This window comes from Pteronotus mesoamericanus, unplaced genomic scaffold (assembly GCF_021234165.1).
Source record: "Pteronotus mesoamericanus isolate MK-2021 breed Mesoamerican mustached bat unplaced genomic scaffold, CSHL_Meso_final contig_182, whole genome shotgun sequence".
NCBI lineage: Eukaryota > Metazoa > Chordata > Mammalia > Chiroptera > Mormoopidae > Pteronotus > Pteronotus mesoamericanus.
Window position 1 is genome coordinate 18,407,804 of NW_026555078.1, and position 22,487 is coordinate 18,430,290.

General features: G+C 42.9%; 2 protein-coding genes across 7 annotated transcripts in view; one reads left to right on the forward strand and one right to left on the reverse strand.

The window, feature by feature from the left end:
• Positions 1-100: 100 nt before the first annotated feature.
• On the forward strand, positions 101-12,060 carry FAM161B (FAM161 centrosomal protein B). The gene is made up of 9 exons (XM_054567009.1): positions 101-182; positions 3,118-3,437; positions 4,210-4,757; positions 6,331-6,677; positions 7,163-7,290; positions 9,327-9,491; positions 9,722-9,821; positions 10,976-11,118; positions 11,922-12,060. Exons 1-9 carry the CDS (start codon positions 132-134, stop codon positions 12,058-12,060), a joined length of 1,941 nt encoding a protein of 646 aa, XP_054422984.1. The 5' UTR covers positions 101-131.
• Positions 12,061-13,714: 1,654 nt separating this feature from the next.
• The window catches only part of ZNF410 (zinc finger protein 410), a 34,897-nt gene continuing 26,124 nt past the window's right edge, over positions 13,715-22,487 (reverse strand). For 2 of the 6 annotated variants that reach the window (XM_054567292.1, XM_054567288.1), the window contains 5 exons: positions 21,661-21,750; positions 21,057-21,182; positions 20,186-20,326; positions 18,624-18,751; positions 13,715-14,344 (listed from right to left, as the gene is read on the reverse strand). In XM_054567292.1, the coding sequence (XP_054423267.1) occupies positions 14,306-14,344; positions 18,624-18,751; positions 20,186-20,326; positions 21,057-21,182; positions 21,661-21,750 (524 nt within the window). In that variant the 3' untranslated portion in view covers positions 13,715-14,305. Of the gene's footprint in view, positions 14,345-18,623; positions 18,752-19,535; positions 19,903-20,185; positions 20,327-21,056; positions 21,183-21,660; positions 21,751-22,487 lie in introns of those variants that run through there. The other 4 variants (XM_054567289.1, XR_008528627.1, XM_054567290.1 and 1 more) reach the window with 4 other exon arrangements.

Genomic DNA, 22,487 nt, shown 5'->3' on the forward strand with positions numbered 1-22,487 from the left:
TTAATGCCTCCACTTGGGAGCCAATCAGAACCCCAAACTGAGAAAGGGGCGTGGCCTAGCGGTGTAGCTGCTACAGCCACCGCAGGCACCGCTGCTGTCACGGACGCTTCTGTCTCTGCCCCACAGAGAAGATGACGGTGGGGAGGCCTGCGGGAGTCTCCGGCGGCGCTCAGAGCCTTCAGGTGAGGAGAAACAGAGAAGGGGAGGAATCAGGTCTGCGCCCCGGAAAGGAATACCTGAGAGGAAACTGTTTGATGTTGCCTTGGAGACAGACGGACAGGGGCGTATCCCCACAATTCGCCGCATTTAGGAACTCCTGACCCGAAACTCTTGAGTCTTACGTCAGGCTCTTTGTAGATCCACAGTAATGGTCCTCAGTTTTCGCTTATCCTCTCAACTACCCAAGGACTAATAGTACGATTGCTATCTCCATTTTGTAGAAGAGAAAACTGTGGCACAGAGAAATTGAGAAATTTGCCCCCAAACCCATAGAAACAGAAAGAATGATGATTGCTTCGGGCTGGCCAGGGAGCGTCGGAGGTGAGGAGGGAGGTGAGGTGGGGAAGGGAAAATAGGGAGTGATTGCTATGTGGTTTGGGGTTTGTTTTTGGGGGTGATGAAATTGTGGTGATGGCTGCACAACTCTCTGAATATACTAAAACCCGCTACACACTTTAGATAAGTGAATTACAGGAATTTCATGCTATGTGAATTATGTCTCAATAATGTCACTTAAAAAAGGAAGTTTTCTTAAGATCACACACTCTGCAGTAGCAGAGTGAGGGCTAGAGCACATACATTCCTTTGACTCAGAATCCAGCGTTCTATTCAGTGTTAGAGCTGGACCTTAGAGAACCCAGTAAAATCATCACCACGTGTCACCTGGAGGCCTGCAGCAGCCTGCTCCCAGCTGTTTCCCAGCTGCAATCGGTCATCTTCTAGTCCCATCCTGGCACCACCACGCCTGCCCGTCTAAGGATATCTCATGCCACAGCTCTCCAGCCACCCTAGCTCTCTTTCAGGAGTCAAGTTCGTTCCTGCCTCAGGTCCCTGCCTCAAGGCCTTTGCTGTTCCTTGAACCCAGAAACCGCTTGCACCAGATCTGAGCAAGGATGGTTCCTTCTCATCAGTCAGGTGTCAGTCTAAGACTCCTCCACCGTGGAAAGTAAAAATCATCCCAGGGCTGAGAAAATACAGCTCAGACTGTAACAGACAGAGATAAAACCAGCAGCAAGATCAGCAGAAAACAGTGTTTCTCATAGGACCACAACGTACCTGTAAAAATGCCTAACACCCCTTATCAGTTACTTAACCAGCCCTGCTTTGTTCTCATCACCTTTTGAATAAAAATTGCTCAGTCATCCACTTAATTAAGCTATGCCCTCTTTGTGACAGCATTCATCCCGAGCTGACCCCTGCCTCCCCTAACTCTCATCAGAAGCATTCAGGCAATCTACCCCTAGAAAAAGCTCCTCTCCCACCCTCTTACTGAAAGCTACCCCCTCCCAAGCTGCCTATAGTTTTCCATGGTTTGCTGCAGCAAATTAATAAGCCTAACTCTGATTGTTGTACAAGTATATACATATATCATAATCTCTCTCTCTCTCTCTCTCTCTCTCTAGTCTTTATCTGATGGGTTTTTTTTAAAAAAGATTTTATTATTTTTAGAGAGGGGAAGGGAGGGAAAAAGAAAGAGAGAGAAACATCAATGTGTGGTTGCATCTCATGCACCCTCAACTGGGGACCTGGCCTGCAATCCAGGCATGTGCCCTGACTGGGAATTGATCTGGTGATCCTTTGGTTTGCAGGCCAGCACTCTATCCACTGAGCCACACTAGCCAGGGCCTGATGGGCTTTTATAGCCCATGATATAAAGATAGCTTCTCATAGCCACTCCATCACTCTATAATGTCAGTTTTATGGCTTTCACTTATATCATCTCTCTTCTCTCACTAAAATACAAACTTCATGAGAGAAGTGACCTTGTCTTATTCTCAGCCTAATGCTTAGTGCATGTCAATCACCCGATACACAGTTTCTGAATGAATGGAATATTTAAACCCAGTTGGGTTTCCCACATTCTAGGACACTGCTCATTGAGCTACACCACATTGTCTCTCCTGTTAATTATCCATTCCCGGTGACACAGTGGAAATCAGCTAGAATATGAGGAAAACAGAGGTGTAGATGGGGTAAGCAGGAAAAGGGAGATTGGCAAAAGTTGGTAAAACCCAAGTAGGGCAGGGCCCAAAATGTGACCAAGATCATAGGAAGGATTCCTGGAGTACAGGGCGCGGAATGCATGGTGTGGAGTGGGTGCTCTGTAAATGCTCACCGCATTGCATGAAGCAGGGATCCAACTTTAGCTCTTGGCTTTTCTCTTTCCTGTCCTTTGTCAACCAAAGATCACTGCCACAATTCAATACCAACAGAAGTTCCCAATTTGGGGTGCAGCACAGGAGATTTCATCCGGTAAAACAGCTCAGGTGTTGTAGCTCAGTTTGCGAAACTGGGAAACAGTGACAGCACAACGCCAGCTTATATAGACAACAGGGCCTGCCCCCTGGTCCTTGATTGATCAATTTTCATGCATATGATGAATTTAAATTTACACAGTTTGATTAGTCCATAGACTCCACCTGTTCTGATTTGTCAGTAAGTATACAAATGGGGATATAGTTGCACAGCTCCAATGGATGGGGTAGGTCTCCAGCCCATTAGTTGAATTACAGTCCTAGAAGCACTATTATAAGAGTCAACTCAGGTGGCAGAAACAGTGCAGGAGGCTGGCAGCTCAGTCTGCAGCTCTTCCCTGATAATTCATTGTACATGAGGGACCTCTGTAAACAATGGCTCCTACACTCTGGTTATGAATTTGAGCCCAGTTAACCACAAGGAGCCCTTCTTGGCAGTTACTGTCTTTCTTGGGGTTGATACCTTCAACCAAGCATACCCCATATACCAATTTGAGAAATTCCTTTAGAGCAAGGAACAATCTAATGTTACTTTGTCCCTCCCTAGTCCCTAATATATAGAGCTTTATTCAAAGTGAAATTGTTATGTTATGAATAAATTTGAAATTATAGTTTGACCCGAGTCTATTCTCTTTCATTTTAGATATTTCCCCCCAAGTCCTCCTCAGACACAGAGGCGGAAGAGGAGCTGCCTGGGGATGGGCCGGTTTTGCCCAGGGCTGGCAAACTTGATGAGTTCCTCAGCCCAGAGGAGACAGATTCTACTTCTCCTGACTCAGCTGGGAGCTTTTACGAGACCCTGCGAGAACTAAAGCAGGAAGGCAGGTGGTGCCTGTCAGAATCCCTTCATCAGTCTGACCCAGACAGTGATGAGAGTCTCTCTGAAGATGACGAAGACCTGGAGAGTTTCTTCCAAAACAGAGGCAGGGGGAAGCCACAGGCCCAGCACCTGCTGTCTCTGAGGTAAGGCACTGCAGTTCAACAGCTGCCTCATTGTACAACTCTGACCAAGTCACGTTCTTCTTCCTCAGTAAAGCAAAGACCATTTCTGCAAGTTGCCACTTACCCAGTCTCCAGCGGAATCAGCTTTCAGATCCAAACATGTGTTCTGATTCCTACCCAGCAGTTCCCAATCACTTCGGGTAACACTTAGTTCCCTGAAGCACTGGATTTGATTTAGTGATGCCTTTCCCAAACACACTACCTCCCTGAGAATGACAACAAGGTACATTTACCTTGGCCAATCCCTGTTATATGTATGTATACTTTATCTCATTTAATATTTATTTTCTCCTACCAATAATCCTTTAAGTAGGTATTATTTTCGCCACTCTACAGATAAGGAATTGAGGTCCCAAGAGAACCTTGCTCAAAGTCACATAGCTAGTAATTGTTTGAAGCAAGATTTGAACCTGGCTCTGTCTGACTCTAAAGCCCTGCTCTGCACCATTGCACTGTTCTCCATATGAAAATAAATTTGAGTGCAAAGTGGCAATTCTTGGACCACTTTTGAGAAGGGACTTTATACTAAGGCTGAGAGATGGCCTGTGGAAGGGAGGAAGGACAGGTTGACAAAAGCAAAGGCTTAGAGGCCTGTGAGGCTGTTATGTTAGGCTGAGAAGCTGGATGCAACCTGCTGGGAGTGAGGACTTGGGAGGGCCAGGGATCTGGGACTAGCCAGGCCTCCTGGCTGCCCTGTCCTCTAAGCACAGGGCAGCCTGCTTTCTCCCTCCAGGTGTGGCTCCACAAGACGCTGCAGCTCCCTGAGCAACCTACCCTCCAACATTCCCAAGGTTCAGTCCCAGCGACCCTCAGGCTCCAGGCCTCCTTCCCAGCACAGAAGCATCAGCTCCTGGGCATCATCCATCACTGTCCCTCAGCCATTCCATATGACATTGCGCGAGGCCCGGAAGAAGGCCCAGTGGCTGGCCTCACCTGCCTCCTTCGAGCATGAGAGGCAGCAAGCTCAGAGGCAGGGCCAGGAGGAGGCCGAGTGCCACCGGCAGTTCAGGGCACAGCCTGTGCCTGCACATGTCTACCTGCCCCTCTACCAGGAAATCGTGGAGCGTAATGAGGCCCGAAGGCAGGAAGGGATCCAGAAGAGGAAGGAACTGCTCCTCTCTTCTTTAAAACCCTTCAGCTTCCTGGAGAAGGAAGAGCAAAGAAAAACCGCTCAACAGAAGGAATTGGCTGCCACTGCTAAGGCCCAGGTCTCCAAGAAGAAAGCCACCAGAAGGATCCCCAAGTCCATTCTGGAGCCAGCCCTTGGGGACAAACTCCAGGGTAAAGACATCCTTGCCCCCTGCCTCCTGCCTGGGGGTGCCGTGGGAATTTAGTCAGGCCCAGGGGTCAGCCTGGCTTGGAGATGAACTGTTCGGGTGGACCCGCTAGAGGCCATGCTCAGTGCAGGCCAGGGGATAGGGTGGGCCTATCTATCTAAGGGGAGAGCCCTGTAAGGAACAAAGAATGAGGAGAGGTCCTGCAGTGCCCCCCAGCTTTGTCCCATTGACCTCTCAGTGAGTGGATGCAAAGGCCTCTGCAGCAGCACACGTGAGAGCAGAGAACCAATGAGACATCCAGCGACCAGCTCAGACCAGTGCCACCACTAGCCAGCTGCCCCTGAGGAGAGCCCCCACCCCTCCCGCATGCTGGTGAGGTGCTCATTTCAAGAAGTGTAGCTCAAATAAGAGACCCAAGCTTTCTTGCTCGTTCAGTAACATGTGCCATGCCCAGGCGTTGTTCTGGGGTGAAGGAACAGACATGGAGGGAGACAGATAATAGATGCATAATCACAACTGTGATGAGCCATTTGCAAGGATTACAAGGGGAAGCCAGGGGTCCCACATAACAGAGAGACATAACCTAGGGTATGGTGAGGGGTGGTAACAGTTAGGGTCCCCAGAGAAAGTGAGTACTGAGGCTGACTTGAAGGATGAGCTGTGTTAATTTGATGAAGAGGGAGGAAGAGCGTACCAGGGACAGCTATAGCATGGAGGTAAGAGAAAGCTGAGCACATTTGGGTAATGGAAAGGGAGAGAAGAGAGGGAGAATAGGGACGGGATAGGCAGGTGCAGGCCAGACCTGGGGCCTTGCAGGCCATGGCAGGGGGAGGAGTGTGTTGAGAGTTTGGACTTCACCCAAGGGCACCGAGGAGCCCCTGGGGGGCTTCAGTAGGGTGGCTCACGATCAGACAGGCAGTTCAGAAAGGCCGCTCTGATTGCTCTGGAGACGATGAAAGGGGGAGGCGCCAAACTGGAGGGGTGTGGATCTAAAGGAGGCTATTTCAACAATTTAGTTAAATTACGAAATTAATAGCAGATGATGAGAAAAGACTGGACTGAGTATGGGTTAAAGACGCATGACAGCAGAACATGTGACTGATGAGATGAGGGAGGGAGGAGCCAAGAATGATTCGGGCAATGGGCTTGGGCATTTGAGTAGATGGCAGGGCTTTCTCCAAGACAGGGAGTCCTGGGAGAGGAGCAGGTGACTGACACATTCTTCCTGTTTGTCCCTGAAGAAGGAACCATAGAAAGCACTCAGTAAATGTGAACGGTAACTGACTCTGCAACCGAGTGCACTGGCGTTCTGGTCCACCTTTATTAACAGACTCTCCAGGGAGAAAAAAAAAAAAAAGCCAATTTGTGGTGTTTGCCATTTTCTGTGGTGTAAATATACCTATCATGGCCAATTTCAGGCTTCCGCATGATGTCAACTGGCTCACAAAATTCCTGAAAAGTTAACAGTTGGCTCCAGCTCATTGCTGCTAGTGTTTGAAAGAAGGAACTTTCTCTAAACCTTTTGGTATGAGTCTTGGACCCTCTTCACTCATCACCACCCTGATTTTCCTCCACAGAAGCTGAGCTCTTCAGGAAAATTCGCATCCAGATGAGAGCCCTAGACATGCTCCAGATGGCCTCCTCCCCCATCCCCTCCCCCAGCTGCAGAGCTGACCCACGGCCTCGCACAGCCACCCGAACCCGGGAGGAAAAGCTTGGGTTTCTGCACACTGACTTTGGATTCCAGCCTCGGGTGAATCCTGCTGTTCCTGACTATGAGGCCCTTTACAAGGCCTTCCAGAAAAGAGCTGCCAAGAGAAGGGACACCCGAGAGGTGACTCGCAACAAGCCCTTCTTGCTGAGAACTGCCAGCCGGTGTTGCACTCAGCGGCCCTGTGATGCTGCTGCCACTGGAGGGAGGAAGGTGAGAGCCCAGGCAGTTGCGGGAGGGTCCGAGATCTGAGGCCCGAAATCCAAGGAGGGCCATGTCTCAAAAGAAGGCACTTCTCATGGCATTTTTCTATTTTAATTGTTTTTTAAACACTGGTTCAGCTGGAGCCAGATGTGCAGATCCACAATTCCTATAAACTTAAGCCCACAAGAATACTTCTTTTTCTACCCTCTCTCTAGACAAATTGCAGAAATAAGTTCAAGCAGGACTGGAAGGCAAGGAGCTGGGATTAACTGTTATGTCCCCGTGCCCATTCCGAAGAACTTATTTGATTAAAAACTTCGGGATTGATATCCAAGTCTGTCCCAGTTACTAAATGTGAGATCTCATTACCCTTTGCTTTAACCCCAGGAAAAAAGATTCTTACTCTGATTAGTCCTTCACTGAACTTGATTCCAGTTAAGGTAGAGACTAATCACACATGCTGTCCCACCAACACCAGCCTTCGTCTCCTCTAGGACTCTCCACAGCTACCCGCCACGCCCCGGCCAAGGAGTCATTCCCTGAGCGGCCTTGCTTCCCTCTCTGCCAATACCCTGCCTGTGCACATCACAGATGCCACTAGGAAGAGGGAATCTGCAGTCAGGTGAGTGGTCAGGCTGCAGAAGACCCGTAATGCTCAGACTGTGGCCCACGTGATGGGAACCACCCTGCTGCTGGGCCTCCTCTCCTGTTACCAGAAAGGCCTAAAGGGGTGGAAGGGAATTCTCTGATCAGGACAGAAATACGTGTGGTCCTCCACAGTGCTGGAAAACACGTGGCTGTCATTCAGAAGATATGCACGGGGTTTAGTCTGTGCCAGGCATAATGTCAAGGCTGGAGATACCTTATGGAATCTATAGTTTAATACCTAGTCTGACATACAGAAAAGCAAAGAAGCAACTACCTTATTTTGTGAGTAGTGCAATGATGAGGGAATACAGAAGACTGTGGGGGCACTGGGAAACCCAGGGCAGGGGTCTCTTGTAGTAGATGTTTAAGGTGAAACCTGAAGAAAGAGGCATAAGCCAAAGGCTGGAAAGAAAGAAGTTTCCAGGCCTGGCTTCTGCAGCTCAGTGGATTGAGTACCAACCTATGAACTGAAAAGTCACTGGTTCGATTCCCAGTCAGGGCACATGCCTGGGTTGCGCGTGTGAGAGAGGCAACCGATTGATATATCTCTCACACACTGATGTTACTCTCCCTCTCTCTCGCCTTCCTCTCTCTAAAAGTAAATAAAAAATTTGGGGGAGGGGAGAAAGAAAGAAGGTTCCAGACAGAGAGAACAACGTGGGTAATGACCCATGAATGAAGGAGGAAAGAAGCCATTAGGAACAGGAATTCAGAGAGGCATGACAACGGGTGGCTGACCCTGCCACAGAGGAGATGAGGCATCCATTGCGCACACTTGAGATTCTCTGAGATTCATGTTGGAGAACCATCAGAAGTCAGTTAGGAATCAGGTGCCTCCTTATTTTGAACTCTTCAGCTGATCTTACTCTGTCAGGGTATTCTCATCGAACCAGAAATAGTTCCTCCACTATGAGCTGGGCGAGCAGAGGACAAGCATCTTAGTACTTTACTGTGGGCTCACAGGAGTACACGGAACCAACTTGACCCTTTAAGACCCAGTTGAGATTGCAGAAATATATCTAGAATCCAAGGGATATTCCCCTTTGCCTCAAATTTCATAGAGCTACTAAATCAAGGCTAACTGCCTCAATATCCTGCGGTCCCAATAAGATAGATATCATGAACCAGAGGCCAGCCCACCTGTAGAAGATGCCCACAGCTACTTTCTTGAAATAGGGAGTTTGACATATTGCCAGATTAAACGTTAACATCCTCCTTTCTAATCTATCCATTTGAGGGTAAACATCCAAGTGCAGGAGTCTTGACTGTTTTTTCTTTTGGTAGAACTCTCCATAGTACCCCATAGAATATTTACACAAACTAGGCACTACAACTTGACCCCAAATTGTGCATCAAAAGAGGTCCATTTCTTGTTTTCTGTAGAAATGCAGATTTGCATTCCCAAAGAACCATGAATCCAAGATCCTTCCAGCCCACTGTTTGTTTATAGCACAGCTTGTACACCAAGGGCAGAGGCTTGAGAGTCAGATATCCTGGTTCTAATCCTGGCTTTTCCAGAGGTATGCTGGGTAGCTTTGAGCAAGTGGCTTAACTTCTCGGAGGCTACATCTCCTTAAAAAGTGCTCATAGTCCTTAGTTCATAGGGCAGTTAGGATTACACAGGATAATGGACTTAAAGCACTTGTGGGTTGTCTGCACTGGTTCAGGGTAGGTAGCTCAGCAAATGGTAGTTATTAACATTTTGTTTCAGGATAGGCAACAAGCCAGAATGTTTGGCTATTTGAGGAAGGATATTTTAACTCACGTATTTTTCAGTTCAATTAGTGAACTTCTCCTGGGATAGAGTATCACTGTATCCAGAGTGCTGGGAAGACGTCATGTGCCCGTGCATTTAATGTCAGAAGCTTAATCTTTCTGAATTGCCAGGGAGGTAAATTACCCACTCCATTCATAGAAAACACCAACTTTCCAGAAAGGTTACTGAGATTGCTTTTAAATACATCCACTGGTCATCTGTATTTTTTTTGTGTGTTTGCCTCCTCCCTTTAGAAGTTCACTTGAAAAAAAGGACAAAGCAGATGAGACTACTCAATGGTTGGAGATGCATAAAAAGAAGTGTCAAGCAATGTCTAAATCTGTGACTTTGCGTGCAAAAGCCATGGATCCCCATAAAAGCCTGGAGGAGGTGTTCAAAGCAAAGCTGAAAGAAAACCGGTCAGTGTCCTCCATGGGCCCAAGGGTTGTTGGTCTTGGGATCCAACAGGTCATTGGCCTTGAAAATGGCAAAATAAGTTACTAGGGTAGGCTCCTGTAATTGCACAGTCATGGGTTTTGCCAGGCACAGTAAGGAATTTACAATGTCCATGGGTCGTACCCTGCCCAATTGGAATGAAGGGTATTCTGGATTGAGAAAAGACGGATTTAAAAAATCTTGTTAATTCCAGGAACAAGGACCGCAAAAGAGCAAGAGAGTATAAGAAAGAATTGGAGGAAATGAAAAAGAGAATACAAATGAGGCCCTATCTCTTTGAACAAGTTACCAAGGTAAGACTAATCCACCATTCATTTTCTTTGTTTTTGATGAAAGGGCTCTTAGAAATTATTAGTTCATTATCTGAGCATTAAACATTTCCTTGAGGCTCAGAAAGATTCTAAATTGGGCCCACTTTATTACTACTACCATCTTTCCCCAAAATAAGTAGGGTAATAGTGAATGTTGCTTGGGCTAATTTCACCCAAGACTGAACTCCGAGGCATCTATAATGGGATATTTCACTTCCTAGAGTTTTCACTATAGTCTGGCTTTCCGTTTGAATCAGAGTGGGGGTTAGATCCCAAACACAGTGTCAGTTTGGCTGTGTTAGTAAGCACATCTTTCAGGCCACCATCTTGGGCAGCTTTGGGCTATATCAGATTCTGAGGGTCACTCTTCTTTCCAGAGTTTCAGACAAAAGTGGGGGTTTCCTAGTGACCTGGTTCCAAATACTGGGTATTTTCTCCATCTGATAGCCAGTGCATCATCCAGGCATTTCTTGGGTCCACTCCTTCCCACCCACATACTTACCACACACTGGACAGTTGCGGATTTACCTAGTAGCTTGCATTTTTCAAAAACTCTCATGCTGACCTTTCTCTTCATGTTAATTTTTTCAAGCAAGCTCATGATCTGAGATCTGAGGATCTCAACCGATTTTGTTACCACCCTAGGAAAAATGCAAAGTACTTGGTAGGATTTTGCTCTCAAACACATAAAATAAATGAAAAGTAACCTTTTCTTCCACATGCAGACCACCTATCCTGTGAAGAATGTTACTAGTGCAGCTTATTTTGTGAATATTTTAATGTTCCTGATGATGGTTTACTTGCTTTTAAATCTTCAGCTTTCAGTCTATCATCTGGGTCTCACTTGGTTTTCCAAAAATCTAAGCCTTGCTTCTCTAAGGTGTGGCTCCCTAATCAATAGCTGGCATTTCCTGGGACTGTTAGAAATACAGAATTGGGGGCCCCATCTGAGACCTACCTAATGAGTCTAAATTTTAACAAATCTTCAGGTAGTTTCTATGCAAAAATGTGCCCACTAATTGGGGAGTGTGGTGGACGTGAGCAGTATTGTAAGGATACGGTTTAAGCAAGCTAGTAATTTAGAATTATCAAATAATTCACAAGACAGCTGCAGCAGATTAATTTCCATTCTACAGGACCTTGCCAGGAAAGAAGCAGAACAACGGTATCAAGACACCCTGAGGCAGGCCGGACTGGATGAAGACTTTGTGAGGAGCAAGGTTCAGGGCACCAGGGCTGTACAATGGAAGGAGCAGTCAGAAAGCCATGCTCACCCCAGGTACTGTAATCCAGGATGCAGCTATCATTCTGCAACTCTCTGAGGTGCCATCCCTAGTAACGCCCCCTGCAGGAACCTTTAGAACAGCCAGTCATATTTTGAGATCACTCTCCTGTTATTACAGAATACCATCCAGAGATCTCCAAGTAACACACTTGAATTGGGAGATTAGTGCAGCTGTGAATAAAATATAATCATTATATATTAGGCCTAGATTCCTAGAATATGAAACATCATTTTCCCTTTCCATTTCCAATGCCATCAGTCAAAAGTGTTTCCATTCCATTTTTAAAAAATCATATAACCCTGGCTGGTGTAGCTCAGTTGGTTTGAGTGTCATTCTGTACACCAAAAGGTTGGGGGTTCAATTCCTGGTCAGGTCACACACACCTAGGTTGCAGGTTTGATCCTTGGTCAAGGTGCTTACGGAAGGCAACCAATTGTTTCTCCCTCCCCCTCTTCCTCTCTTTAAAATCAACAAACATTTTTTAAAAAGAAAAATTGTGTATTTTTTACTTCCCATAAAATGATTAAAGTTTTTCTAGCACTCTTTAAAAATAAGTCATTAGCACCACCTCCTCCATTGAGATCATGTAAGTCAAAAGGAGAAAGCATAGTATCGCCAATATTCTCAATTTTGTTTTGTTTCTTAAGTCCTAATGGCCCCTTCCCCTAATTCCTATCCGCATTTTCCACCTAGAAATTTTCTTTTTCATCACATGTAATGAAAATGTTGAGACCATCTGTAAACTTTACATAATGGTTTAATTAAAAAATTTTTAATGTTTTTATTTATTCTGCAGCACCGCTGAAACTACAAAATGCAGCATCAGAAATCCACAGCAGGATTTGGAAGAATCTCTAGAACAGCCTACAAGCCCCAAGAAAGAACAGGAGGAGCTGTCTTATGAATTGCTAAATAATCTGAAATCACTTGCTTAATCAATAATCTTAAAATTACTGCTTTTCAATATTAGGCAGCAAATGTGAGTTTGAATCAGGCAGGCAAAAACTGGGTTCAAGTAAATCAAAGTGGAGAAGCTCAGGGTGGGAGGAGCAGAGCTGGGTTAAGGGTTCTTACTTTGCGCCTCACACTTAAATGTTGAACAGAAAAAAGGGCACAAGCCCAAATGCCCCTAAGGGTTAGTCAGAAAATAAATAGGTCAGCTGGGCTGGCTGTAAGATAACAGTAGGTGATAGTAGAGACTGGACCCTCTGCTGGAATACAGGCCTAGAATTGCCAGATTAACTGTATTTTCAACAGAAGCCAGGAACCCACAAATTGGCAACTAATTTAAAAATGCCCTGGCTGGTGTGGCTCAGTGGACAGAACGCTGGCCTGTGAATGGAAAGGCCACCAGTTCGCTTCCAGTCAGGGCACACACCTGGGTTGCAAGCCAGGTCCCCAGTTGTGGGTGAGACAACCAATCAATGTGTATCTCACACACTGATGTTTTTCTTTTTCCCTCCCCCTCTCTCTACAATAAATAAAAATTATTTGGAACTATTTTATGAGCAAAATACAACACCTGAGGGATGACAAGTTTGCAACTTCTAATACAGGGTTTCTCCACCTCAGCACTATTGTCATTTTGGGCCAGATGAGTCTTTAATGGGTTTAGGGAGAGGGAGGCGTCTAGCACACTGTAGGGAGTTTAGCAGCATCCCTGGCCTCTAGTCACTAGATACCAGGAACACTCCTCCAGTTGTGACAACCAAAAGCATCTAGATATTGCCAAATGTCCCCGGAGGATGCGGGGGACAAAACTTCCCCAGTTGAGAACCACTGGTCTAGTATAAGAGAAGGCTGTAACAAAAACTGGCATTTTAGGAATATAAGTAGTTGACATGAACTCAGTCTACATATCACAGGATGATTATACATGCCATTAACAAATTAAGAACTATTATTTTAGACAGTTCTTTCTTGTTAACTATTTAGACTGTTATCTGTGTACATGTGTGTATATGTGTTAGCATGAGGTTCATTTTAAATAAATTTGGAGCTCCTCTGACAGCCATGATTTTCTACTAGTAGTTGATCTTTGGAATACTTTTTTTCTCATCAATTATAATTAAATATTCTCTCTCAGTAGCTGTAGAGACAGGATAATAGCAAGAGCGCTTATTCTAAGGGAGCAACTTTTTTTTTTAAACTTTCTGGGAAAATTCAAAAGTATCTGGTATTGCCAATTTTCAAGACTCAGACACGGTCCTTTCTGGTGATGATTCTCTGATAACTATCATCTGGGTTTGCTAGTTAGAGATGAAGATGTTCATGTCATGCTTCCTAAGACTCCAAAACTCAGTGTTACCTGCATGGAATCCTAAGGCCACATCAGTACCTTAAAGGGGAAGAGTGAACTGCTTTCTTACTCTCCTCACTAACAAAACAAACTCTGTTGAAAAAAGCCAAAGAACTGACTGGGCTGTTCTGTTTATTAAAGGGAAAACAATTGAAGCTCTGAATCATGGTTTCTTAAAAAAAAAAAAGAAACCTTTTAAACATGCTACTGTATGTTCCATAAACAAAGGAAAGTGACTAAGTAGAGGTATATGGGACAAAACAGTACCTCAGCCTGGGCCAAGTAGGGATTCAAGTAATTTATTTATTTATTTATTTATTTATTTATTTATTTATTTATTTTGCAGCCCAGTGGCGAGAGTCTCTTACTCAGGTTGCTAAAGGGAGAATGTCACAACAGAACTGACATCACTCCCTTCTCCAAAGCAACAAGGCATCTTGAAAGCTCAACTTCTTGGTGAAGTTTTATGGTTGGTGGCAGGACTCAGTTCATCCATGCGAAAAGACAGCTTAGTCTGGAGATGAAAGCTCTTCATCGGAAAACCTCTCAATAGCTATACAGAGAAACATCAGCCAACATGTCATCAAGTTCATTTTTGGGAAAAGTCCATCCCAAAATTTTGCCGTGGGTAGACAGGCAGGTACAGTTACCCAGCTCGCATTCACTGCTTTCTTCCTTTTCTGGATCGGATGACAGTCTGAAGAGAAGCTCTCCTGCATTCACCTTCTATGCCAGGTAAGGTAAACAGAGGGAAAATGCGGGGTCTTGTCATTCACAGATTCATTTTGGTTCTGGCAGATCGTGAGCCTTAAGCAGGCCATTCCCACTAGGTGTACTCTGGGATCAGAAAGCGCTGCTCTTCCAGGATTCAGCACCCAGGCTCATGTCCGTCTTTCAGTTAAATCTCCTTGGTTCAGTAACTGTAAAAGAGTAAGAGAAATCTGGAATAGGCTAACTGAATAAAAGAAAATTAGTTCACATTAAGTAAAAGGTTTATGAATGGGAGTAGGGGACACACTTCAGGGGTAAGTCAAGGATATCTTGTTCCAAAGCAAAGAGACATGCGTATGCTGGCATTGAGACAGCATTGTGGACACTTCATGATGCTGTCATTTTCACTGCATCAATAAAATATCCTGAGTATATAAACCAAATGATTGCTCTCATAGTCATGTACTCACCAGCCAGTGATGGAGGAATCTTTAACTTACAGGGAAATCAGAAATGGTAAAACCAAAAATCTTAATGTCAGTGTCAGCCCAAGCACAGGCTGCAAGTTCAAGTAGCAGAAGTAAGAGGCCTCAGGAGGCTACTGCCCAAGAGTTCTACATGAGAACTAGACCCCACTCAGAAGAAATCCAGGGGTACCTGGGCTGAAAGGAATACCTTTCCTGTGATGAAGGGAAGTCCTGAGGGACTCCAGGAGGGTGGCAGCTAAGATGGACGGTCTGATCTACTCTACACTTAAGATGGTCTGCTGAAAGGTGGTTTTGTACAATAATTGATGAAATTGGGTTCCATTTTATTATGAAAAGCGAATGAGATAGGAATAATACAGTGAAAATTCAGAATAAAAACTGGGATTATTAAAATCTAATCAGATAAATTCTTGAGCTGGAGATGTATTTAATTGGTGATCTCAATTTGGATGAAGGTAATTTAGGTAGAATTTAACAGTATAGAATTTAAAAACATTTAAACAAAATTTAAAGAAACCACGGATTTCCTTTGATGCTGTGTGGTAGGGATGTAAGAATGGTGTTTTTAAAATAGGCCAGGATTGTTTGAACTCAAATTTAGCAATGGCACTTTATGAGAAATGTTATAGAATTTGTAATTTGTGTTTCTTTATTTCATCTGGGAAACATTCTAAAATATAGTCAAATTAGCTGACAATCACTTACACTGGTTCTTGAGTTCAAGAATGCGAACTCAGTGTGACCTGGGACCCCATCTGGGATGACCTGTAGTTGGCAGGAGGTCCAAAAGTCGTGGGGCCCCAGTGGGCCTGCACAATGAGTCCTCTGATTCTTGGAAGACCCAGCAATATTGAGGGAAAATGGAAATTGTCCAATCTGAACCATCTGAGTAAAATGTAGTTTTGATATACTTTCCATGAAAATTTCTTATACTTAATTTGGTTATTCTGTGATAGTCTTCATGTTATTTTTAGAGCATATTTACAGGAGTCCAGTTAGTGCATCAGTAGATTCTTATAGATCAATATATACTGTGTGGAAACCTTCAAAAACAGAATTTGGATTCGGCATGTATTGTTTTAAGGATTACAATTTCCCTTCTCCTTCTCTGGTGTCCAGAACTCCCCAAGGAATCAACATTCCTCATTCACTGGAAGAATGATCAGTAAGTACCTAGACTTTGGATGAGGAAGAAGACTAAGCCTGGAGCCTTGAGGGGCTTATAGTTTGAAAACAATGAAAGTAGTAGATTGGCCAAAGAGTTTGTGTGGTTTTTTCCTAAAATAAAAGCCACATTTTTCATTTTTACCAATAATTTTATTGATTTGGATATTTTGAGTATGTTGGCTATCTCCTGCATGGTATAATGTTGACTGTTCTCAACTAATGTCTCCATTTGATCGCTATCAACTTAAACTGGTCTACCCGACCAGGTGAAGCATCAACTAGCGAGAAATCTCTAGACAAAACTTTGCAAATCACTTCTGAAACCTTCAATCAGTCACAGCACCTTCTCTGTACACTGCACAAATCTTTTTTTGCAATTCAGTTGCATTTTTTCGTTTTTTGAAGTAGTAAAGCATATGCTGAAAATGTTGCTTATTTTCTTCCACCTTCAATATTAAAATGGCTACACAAAATTTCACCAATTTTTATGTTTTAAAATAAATGCACACTAATATGACAGCTGCCACAATACAATCTAACAAAATTGTTTCATATTAAGTTAAAGACAACTAAGCGCCACTAGAGCCATCTTACAGAAAAAAACTAAACAAACTTTTTGGCCAACCAAAAAGTTTGGCTAACTTTTTATGGAGTTAGAAAAGGTAGAGGTCCCAACTCTGACTGTAATCTCTTTGAGGCAAAGATTGTATTTTTTATATTGTATAACTAGTACCCAGCAGAGTGCCTCACAGATATTAGGTACGTAGTATCTATCTGAATTAAGTTTTTATACATCTGGCCATTTATTTGGGATAGTTTGAAGTGCTTTAATTAAAACAAAAACAACAAAAAGGTATTTAGGTATTTAGCAGTACGCAAATAAAATAGGAGAGAAGAGCCCCAAAAGTTTCAAATATGAAAAGGAAAGGTTGAGCATTACAGATTAGTTCATCAGGACTATAGTTTCTACCAGATAAACGAGAAGATGGCTAAACTGACTTTCAAAGCAACCCAACAGGTGATGAGAAAAAGTACTTCTTTTATAGAAGAATCACTGTTAATAAAAGCAGAGGGGAAAAAGAATTACGATATCACTATTTTGTAAGCCCCAATGAAAAAATGGATCTAGGCCATAGTCAATAATGGTTGCTTAAATTTTTACTTAAGATCAGTAAGAGAAGAACTGAATATCAGGTGTCTCCTAATAACACATCACAGGAAGCAAGAGTACCACCTATGAAATATTCTTGCCAGAGGGGAAAAACAACAAAAACATGAATCTAATCAAGCCTCTAAATGTAATTACCAGCTTTTAGGAAATCTGTGGATATAAAAATATATTAAACAACAAAAGGAGTCAATCAGTCAAAACCAGAATGTGGGAAATATATAGGCCAAGTAAGCCAATTCCTTAAATAGATAACCATACTGAAAAAAAAGGGAGGGGGAACTATTATAAAGATAATTAAGGATTAGTAACCAATGTGCCTTGTCCCAATAGCTCAGTTGTTTAGAGCATCTGCCTGATACATCAATGTTGTGGGTCCTATCCCTGGTCAGGGCACATAAAAGAGTCAACCAATGAACACATAAGTAAGCGGCACAACCAATTGATGTTTGTTTCTCTCTCTTAAATAAATGAGTAAGTATATAGAATTATTAACAAATGCAATGTATGGGCCTTGTCTGAATCCTAATTCAAACCAACCAATCAACCATAAGAAGACATAATATTTTCTCACTATACTCTTTGAACACTTCCATAATAAAAATTTTTAAATAGATAAGCAAAGATAAATAGATAAAGGAAGGCGCCACAGCAAGCAATGTTCCAAAGCAAGAACCAGGAGAAAGTAACTCAGGAAAGAACCAAAGGACGTGTGTTACATGCCAGTGAATCCGCTCCAATTTCTGGCAACCTTATGAATGAGTGAGGTCAATGATGTCCTGTTCTCAACAGCCCTGCTCAGCTCCTATAGCTTCTTTCATGGAGTCATTCCATATCACACTCTCCTCCTGCCTTTTATTTCCCCAGCATTATTGTCTTTTCCAAAGAACCCTGCCTTCTCATGATTTGAGTGAAGTAGAACAGCTTCAGTTTTATCATGTTTGCATCCAGCAATGTTTCAGACTTAATCTGCTCTATGACCCACTTGCTGATCTTTCTGGTGGTCTAGGGTCTCTCTAAGAGCTCTTCTCCAGCAACATATTTCAAATGAATCAAATGTTTTCTCCCATCAGCATTCTTCACTGTCCCACTTTTGCGTCTGCTCATAGTAATTGAGAATACAAGAGTGTGGATGATCTTAGCTTTGGTCTTAATGATCTTAAAAACCCTCTTTAATTTAGATGACGGTTCTCATTCAATAAGCCAATGAACATATTTCTCTATGACCAGTTGGTTCAGCCTGGTATCTCCTAGACATATAACCCTATAAAAATGAACAATAATTTTTCAAAAATGATTCTGTTACTGCCTTTTTACTTAAAGGACCACTTTGTCCCAGGATGTTATTTTCTTTACAAAAATAAAAGCAAACTTATCTCATAGCAAAGCCGGAAATAATAGGAGCAGAAATTCATTAAGGCATGTGAATACAGAAAATTAAAGTTTAGAGTCTCACCTGTAACTGACTAGGCCCACAATTCAAGAAACCCCACCACTCAGCCTCCTTTCAAAGCTGGACTCATACTGAGCTTAAAGGAAGATATTCTATTCAAAATTTCCAGGAAATTGAAAATGGGGATTTTTGCAAATCCTCTAAACTAGATTCCCAATCACTCTCCACATTAGTCTCCTCAGGAACAAAGTAAGAGCCAATGACAGTTTTACCTCCTGTGGGTTTACAGCCGTTAAGACAGAAACCTCGTATGACTGCCTCCCTGACTGCATGGTCACCAAGTGATGTGTCACATCAGGCACTGAAGACAGGGGACGTGGGGATCCTTCAGCGAGCACCTCTGTGAAACAACAGAAAACTGATTCAATGAAAAGTGAATCCACACCTATATCTACTTGCACTATCAAGCCTCTTATTAAGATTTTTAAAACTGTTCCCTGAAAAACTGAATTCCATGTTCCTGTATTTCTTCCAAAGTAGTTCTTATCTGATAATCATTATCAGTGAATCTGGAAATTACTACAAAAAGGGGATGGGAAGAATAGGCAGAAAATCTTCATATATATAGGAGCTGATCCCTTTTCAATATACCAGTTTAGAGTAATCTGGCTTTATCACTGTTAACTGAATTAAAACAGGGCAAAAGCTGCTCAGACAGGCAAAGCAGGAAACAGAGCCAACCCTCAGAGCAGTCACCAATGACACCAGCAGCACGACATGTGCAGGTCAAGAACTTAAACCTCGCTTCAAAGCTCCCACTCAGTCTGCCCTCCTTCCACGAGACTTCCTCCCTTAAGGCTGGCAAAGGGCCTCCATGCAGTTTCTGTGCCTCATGCTTCAGTCAACCACTAGCGTCATTCACAGAACAGAGGAGGCTTAAGTTGCGGAGCATGGCTTTGTTGGCTTCATGTAGAAGTTACACAAAGATGGTCACTTATGCCCTAAACTGACTGAGTAGGATATCAGTAACTAAAACACAGATCGCACATTTATTAAATGTTCATTAATGGCATCATCATGAAGACCTTTTAGAAATAGTTTATATATAAACCACATAGCCCTCAAATAAATTTAAATTTCCCTTAGGGGCTCTTTAGTTTAAACTGCTCTTCCAAACTATACCATGTAATTTAACGTTCGCTTATATATTATCTTCTGTTCACTCAACGTTGTTACCCGTGTAAGTTTTAGCTTCTCAAAAAGATTTTAAGGTCCCTGTCTACTTTCGTTTTTCCCAAGGTGCCAGGCACAGAGTAGGGCACTGAATAAATGCATGCTGACCTCACCTGTTAGGTTTTTCAGAGAAGAGGGCCTGGCCTGTGTAACTTGGGTGAAATTTCTATACCAGAGAGGAGCAACTGTTTCCTAGAGAGCCCTTTCTTTTCTCCAGAAGATATGGCTTTTGAAGGTATGGAGAAATTGCTTTATATCTCCTCTGTAAAACCTGGTTATGTCCTGTTTAAATGTTTTAAAAGTTAAGTTCTTCCATAACTGCAATAGGAAAAATAGAAATAGTTGGGCTAGGATGCTAGGATTATGGATAATTTTTTCCTTAAAAGTTTTTCTCTTTATTGTTAAATCATCTTTTCAATGATTTTTTTTTTTTAACAAATTCACTTATCCACCCCAGAGACAAAGAACACAAATGCTACTAAATCATACCACAGCTACTCACAAGAAATGAAATTAAAACCTCCGTTTTGGAGACAACCCCATTACTTAGTCTCTAGTTGCAGCCCATTTTCCCCAAATAAAGGAGAGTTAAAACTCTTACCATCATCAACTCCTAGGATAGAATTGGTATTTGGTAGGTTCAAGGACTCTCCGCCAAGGCTGGACTGGGAATTCACAGACACCAGGCTTTTACTGGGTACTGAAGCCTCTTCAAGCAAACTACTGCCCATAAGTGGCTCTGCTGCACAGAGAATAGGATGTGAGAGACAAGGCGGTGCCTGGTCCCTGTTTCTTTCACAGGAAGCTGGCCTTTTCTTTCAGAACTAAAAATTAACCTGTATCTTGGATACCATCTCCTATTTCACCTACTTTTGAAAGGAAGAATAATAGCCTAGAAGGGGAGGGTTGAACCGCATGGGTAAACATCCTAGCTTGTGATCAGCCTCTGGATAGTTAGCATATGAAATGAGATGGGCGGTTCCTGAGAAATAATCATTTGGAATGAAATAACTGGTGAAAGAAAGACATGAAAAAGGAATAATAATAAAAAGTTTTATCGAATTTAAGTTAGGGTAAAAAGGAAGTCATGACTAGTAAGTAAAAAATGCTTAAACTCTGTCACACAGAAATCTGTATTACAGTGACACTCAAACACTGGTTCATGGATCAGCTCTAGTTACCATCCAACTCACTAAGGGAACTTTTAAAACTACAGATTCTGGAATCTTCCAAACAATCTCACTTATCAGGTTGTTTTATTTTCCTTGTGGGGAGGAGTGGACATGCAATATGAATACACATGTTTTAAAAGCTTGCAGAAGATTCTACTATACAGCTATGTTTGGAAATCACTAGTCCCTCAAATGAGACCAGGTCTCTACCCAAAATAGAATCAGAAAATTTCCAGATAACCAGGCAGCGCAATTATTAGGCAGGAAGATACAGCCCTCTACCACACCCTCTCTCCTCACCAGTTTGCTCCTGTTCTTGATTCCCAGCTGCTCCCATCTGCAAGTGATGCTTTCTCATGTGTACATTCCTGCTCCCACTTTGAGAGAAGGTCTTCCCACAGACTTGACACTGATGAGGCTTCTCTCCTGAAACAGGGACTGGGTTAAGACAGGAGAGCCAAAATGATAAGGTACATTCCTGACAACGAGAAAGTGGACTCAAGGCCTAGATAGAGAAGCCCACAGAATGTTAAATTAAATGTAAGAGGCTGCTCCTTCTCCCACTCACCACCTTCCCCCAGCCTCTCCAACCTTCAATACATGGATGAAGGCAGGAAAAGTCACCAGGAAGGCTTAGCATGGTCATTGTTCCCAGCACCGAGTCCGTTTCAGACCCACTGTATCGCTGCCTTCACAAAACATCTTTGGTATCAAAGGGAATATTTACCACACAGAATATTTACTTCCATTTTCAGATACAGCCTTTCGTGGACCTCTAAGATATGTACCATCCGCAAGGATTCCAGCCCTAAGTTCACACTATCCCCTTATCCTATTTCCTGCCACCATTCTCACAGTCTTCAACATTCATCCTTCTAGCTCTTCTGCACAATGATCCGAGTACCTGAGTGAACCACCAAATGTTTTCGGAGGCTAGAATACTCAGCAAAGGAACGACCACATCCTTGTGCTTCACAAAGGAAAGGCTTCTCTCCTAGAACAGAAAATGAGATAAAGACTCAGATTTCTGATGAACTATCACTTTCTTTTCCCATCGATCATTTTTTGTTTCCAATGACTTACTCTGATTTCATAAATTCACACTATATAATTTCAACTAGGCTGTCTACCAAACATCACCTCTTCATGATCTCCTAGTCTACACCCACCAGACAGCCAGCCCTGCCCTTTTCTCTAACAGTGGTGCCACTGTGCATCATACTTCCATCTGCCTCCTGGCTCAAGAGCTGACCCCCAGCTGCACTGGCCTACCTTCTTCAGTGACCCCATCCCCTCTAAGGATATTGAGATTAACAGTGTATAATATATGCTGCCAAGATTTTTACCTTATGTCAATTCTCTTTAAAAATCAATTTCTAGATCCATTTAAAAATATGGACTTTTTAAGGTTATAAAGTAGGTATTATATATTCTCATTTTATAAAACAAACAAAAACATGTTTAGTCCGAGGTACACAGAAAAATCTGTAACAGTATGTTAAAAGTAGATATACTAATAGTGAGATTATAGATTATTTTCTTCTTTTTGCTTTTCTGTCATTTTTTCTATAGTATTACTTTGTTATTTCAAAAATCAAACATGCATGGTAAAAACTGAGTAAGGCCGGCAGACTAGTGACAGTATTGTTAACATCCTGGTTTTGATGCTCTACTATGACTATATAAGATGTCACTTTCTGGGGAGGCTGGGTAAAGCACATACAGAACTCC

Bases quoted from the DNA above. Each gene is read 5' to 3' on its own strand.
- FAM161B (XM_054567009.1), top strand. From the start codon at position 132: ATGACGGTGGGGAGGCCTGCGGGAGTCTCCGGCGGCGCTCAGAGCCTT. The intron at 9,822-10,975 runs GTAAGACTAATC...TCCATTCTACAG, and splicing joins TCTTTGAACAAGTTACCAAG to GACCTTGCCAGGAAAGAAGC. The intron at 11,119-11,921 runs GTACTGTAATCC...TTTATTCTGCAG, and splicing joins GAAAGCCATGCTCACCCCAG to CACCGCTGAAACTACAAAAT.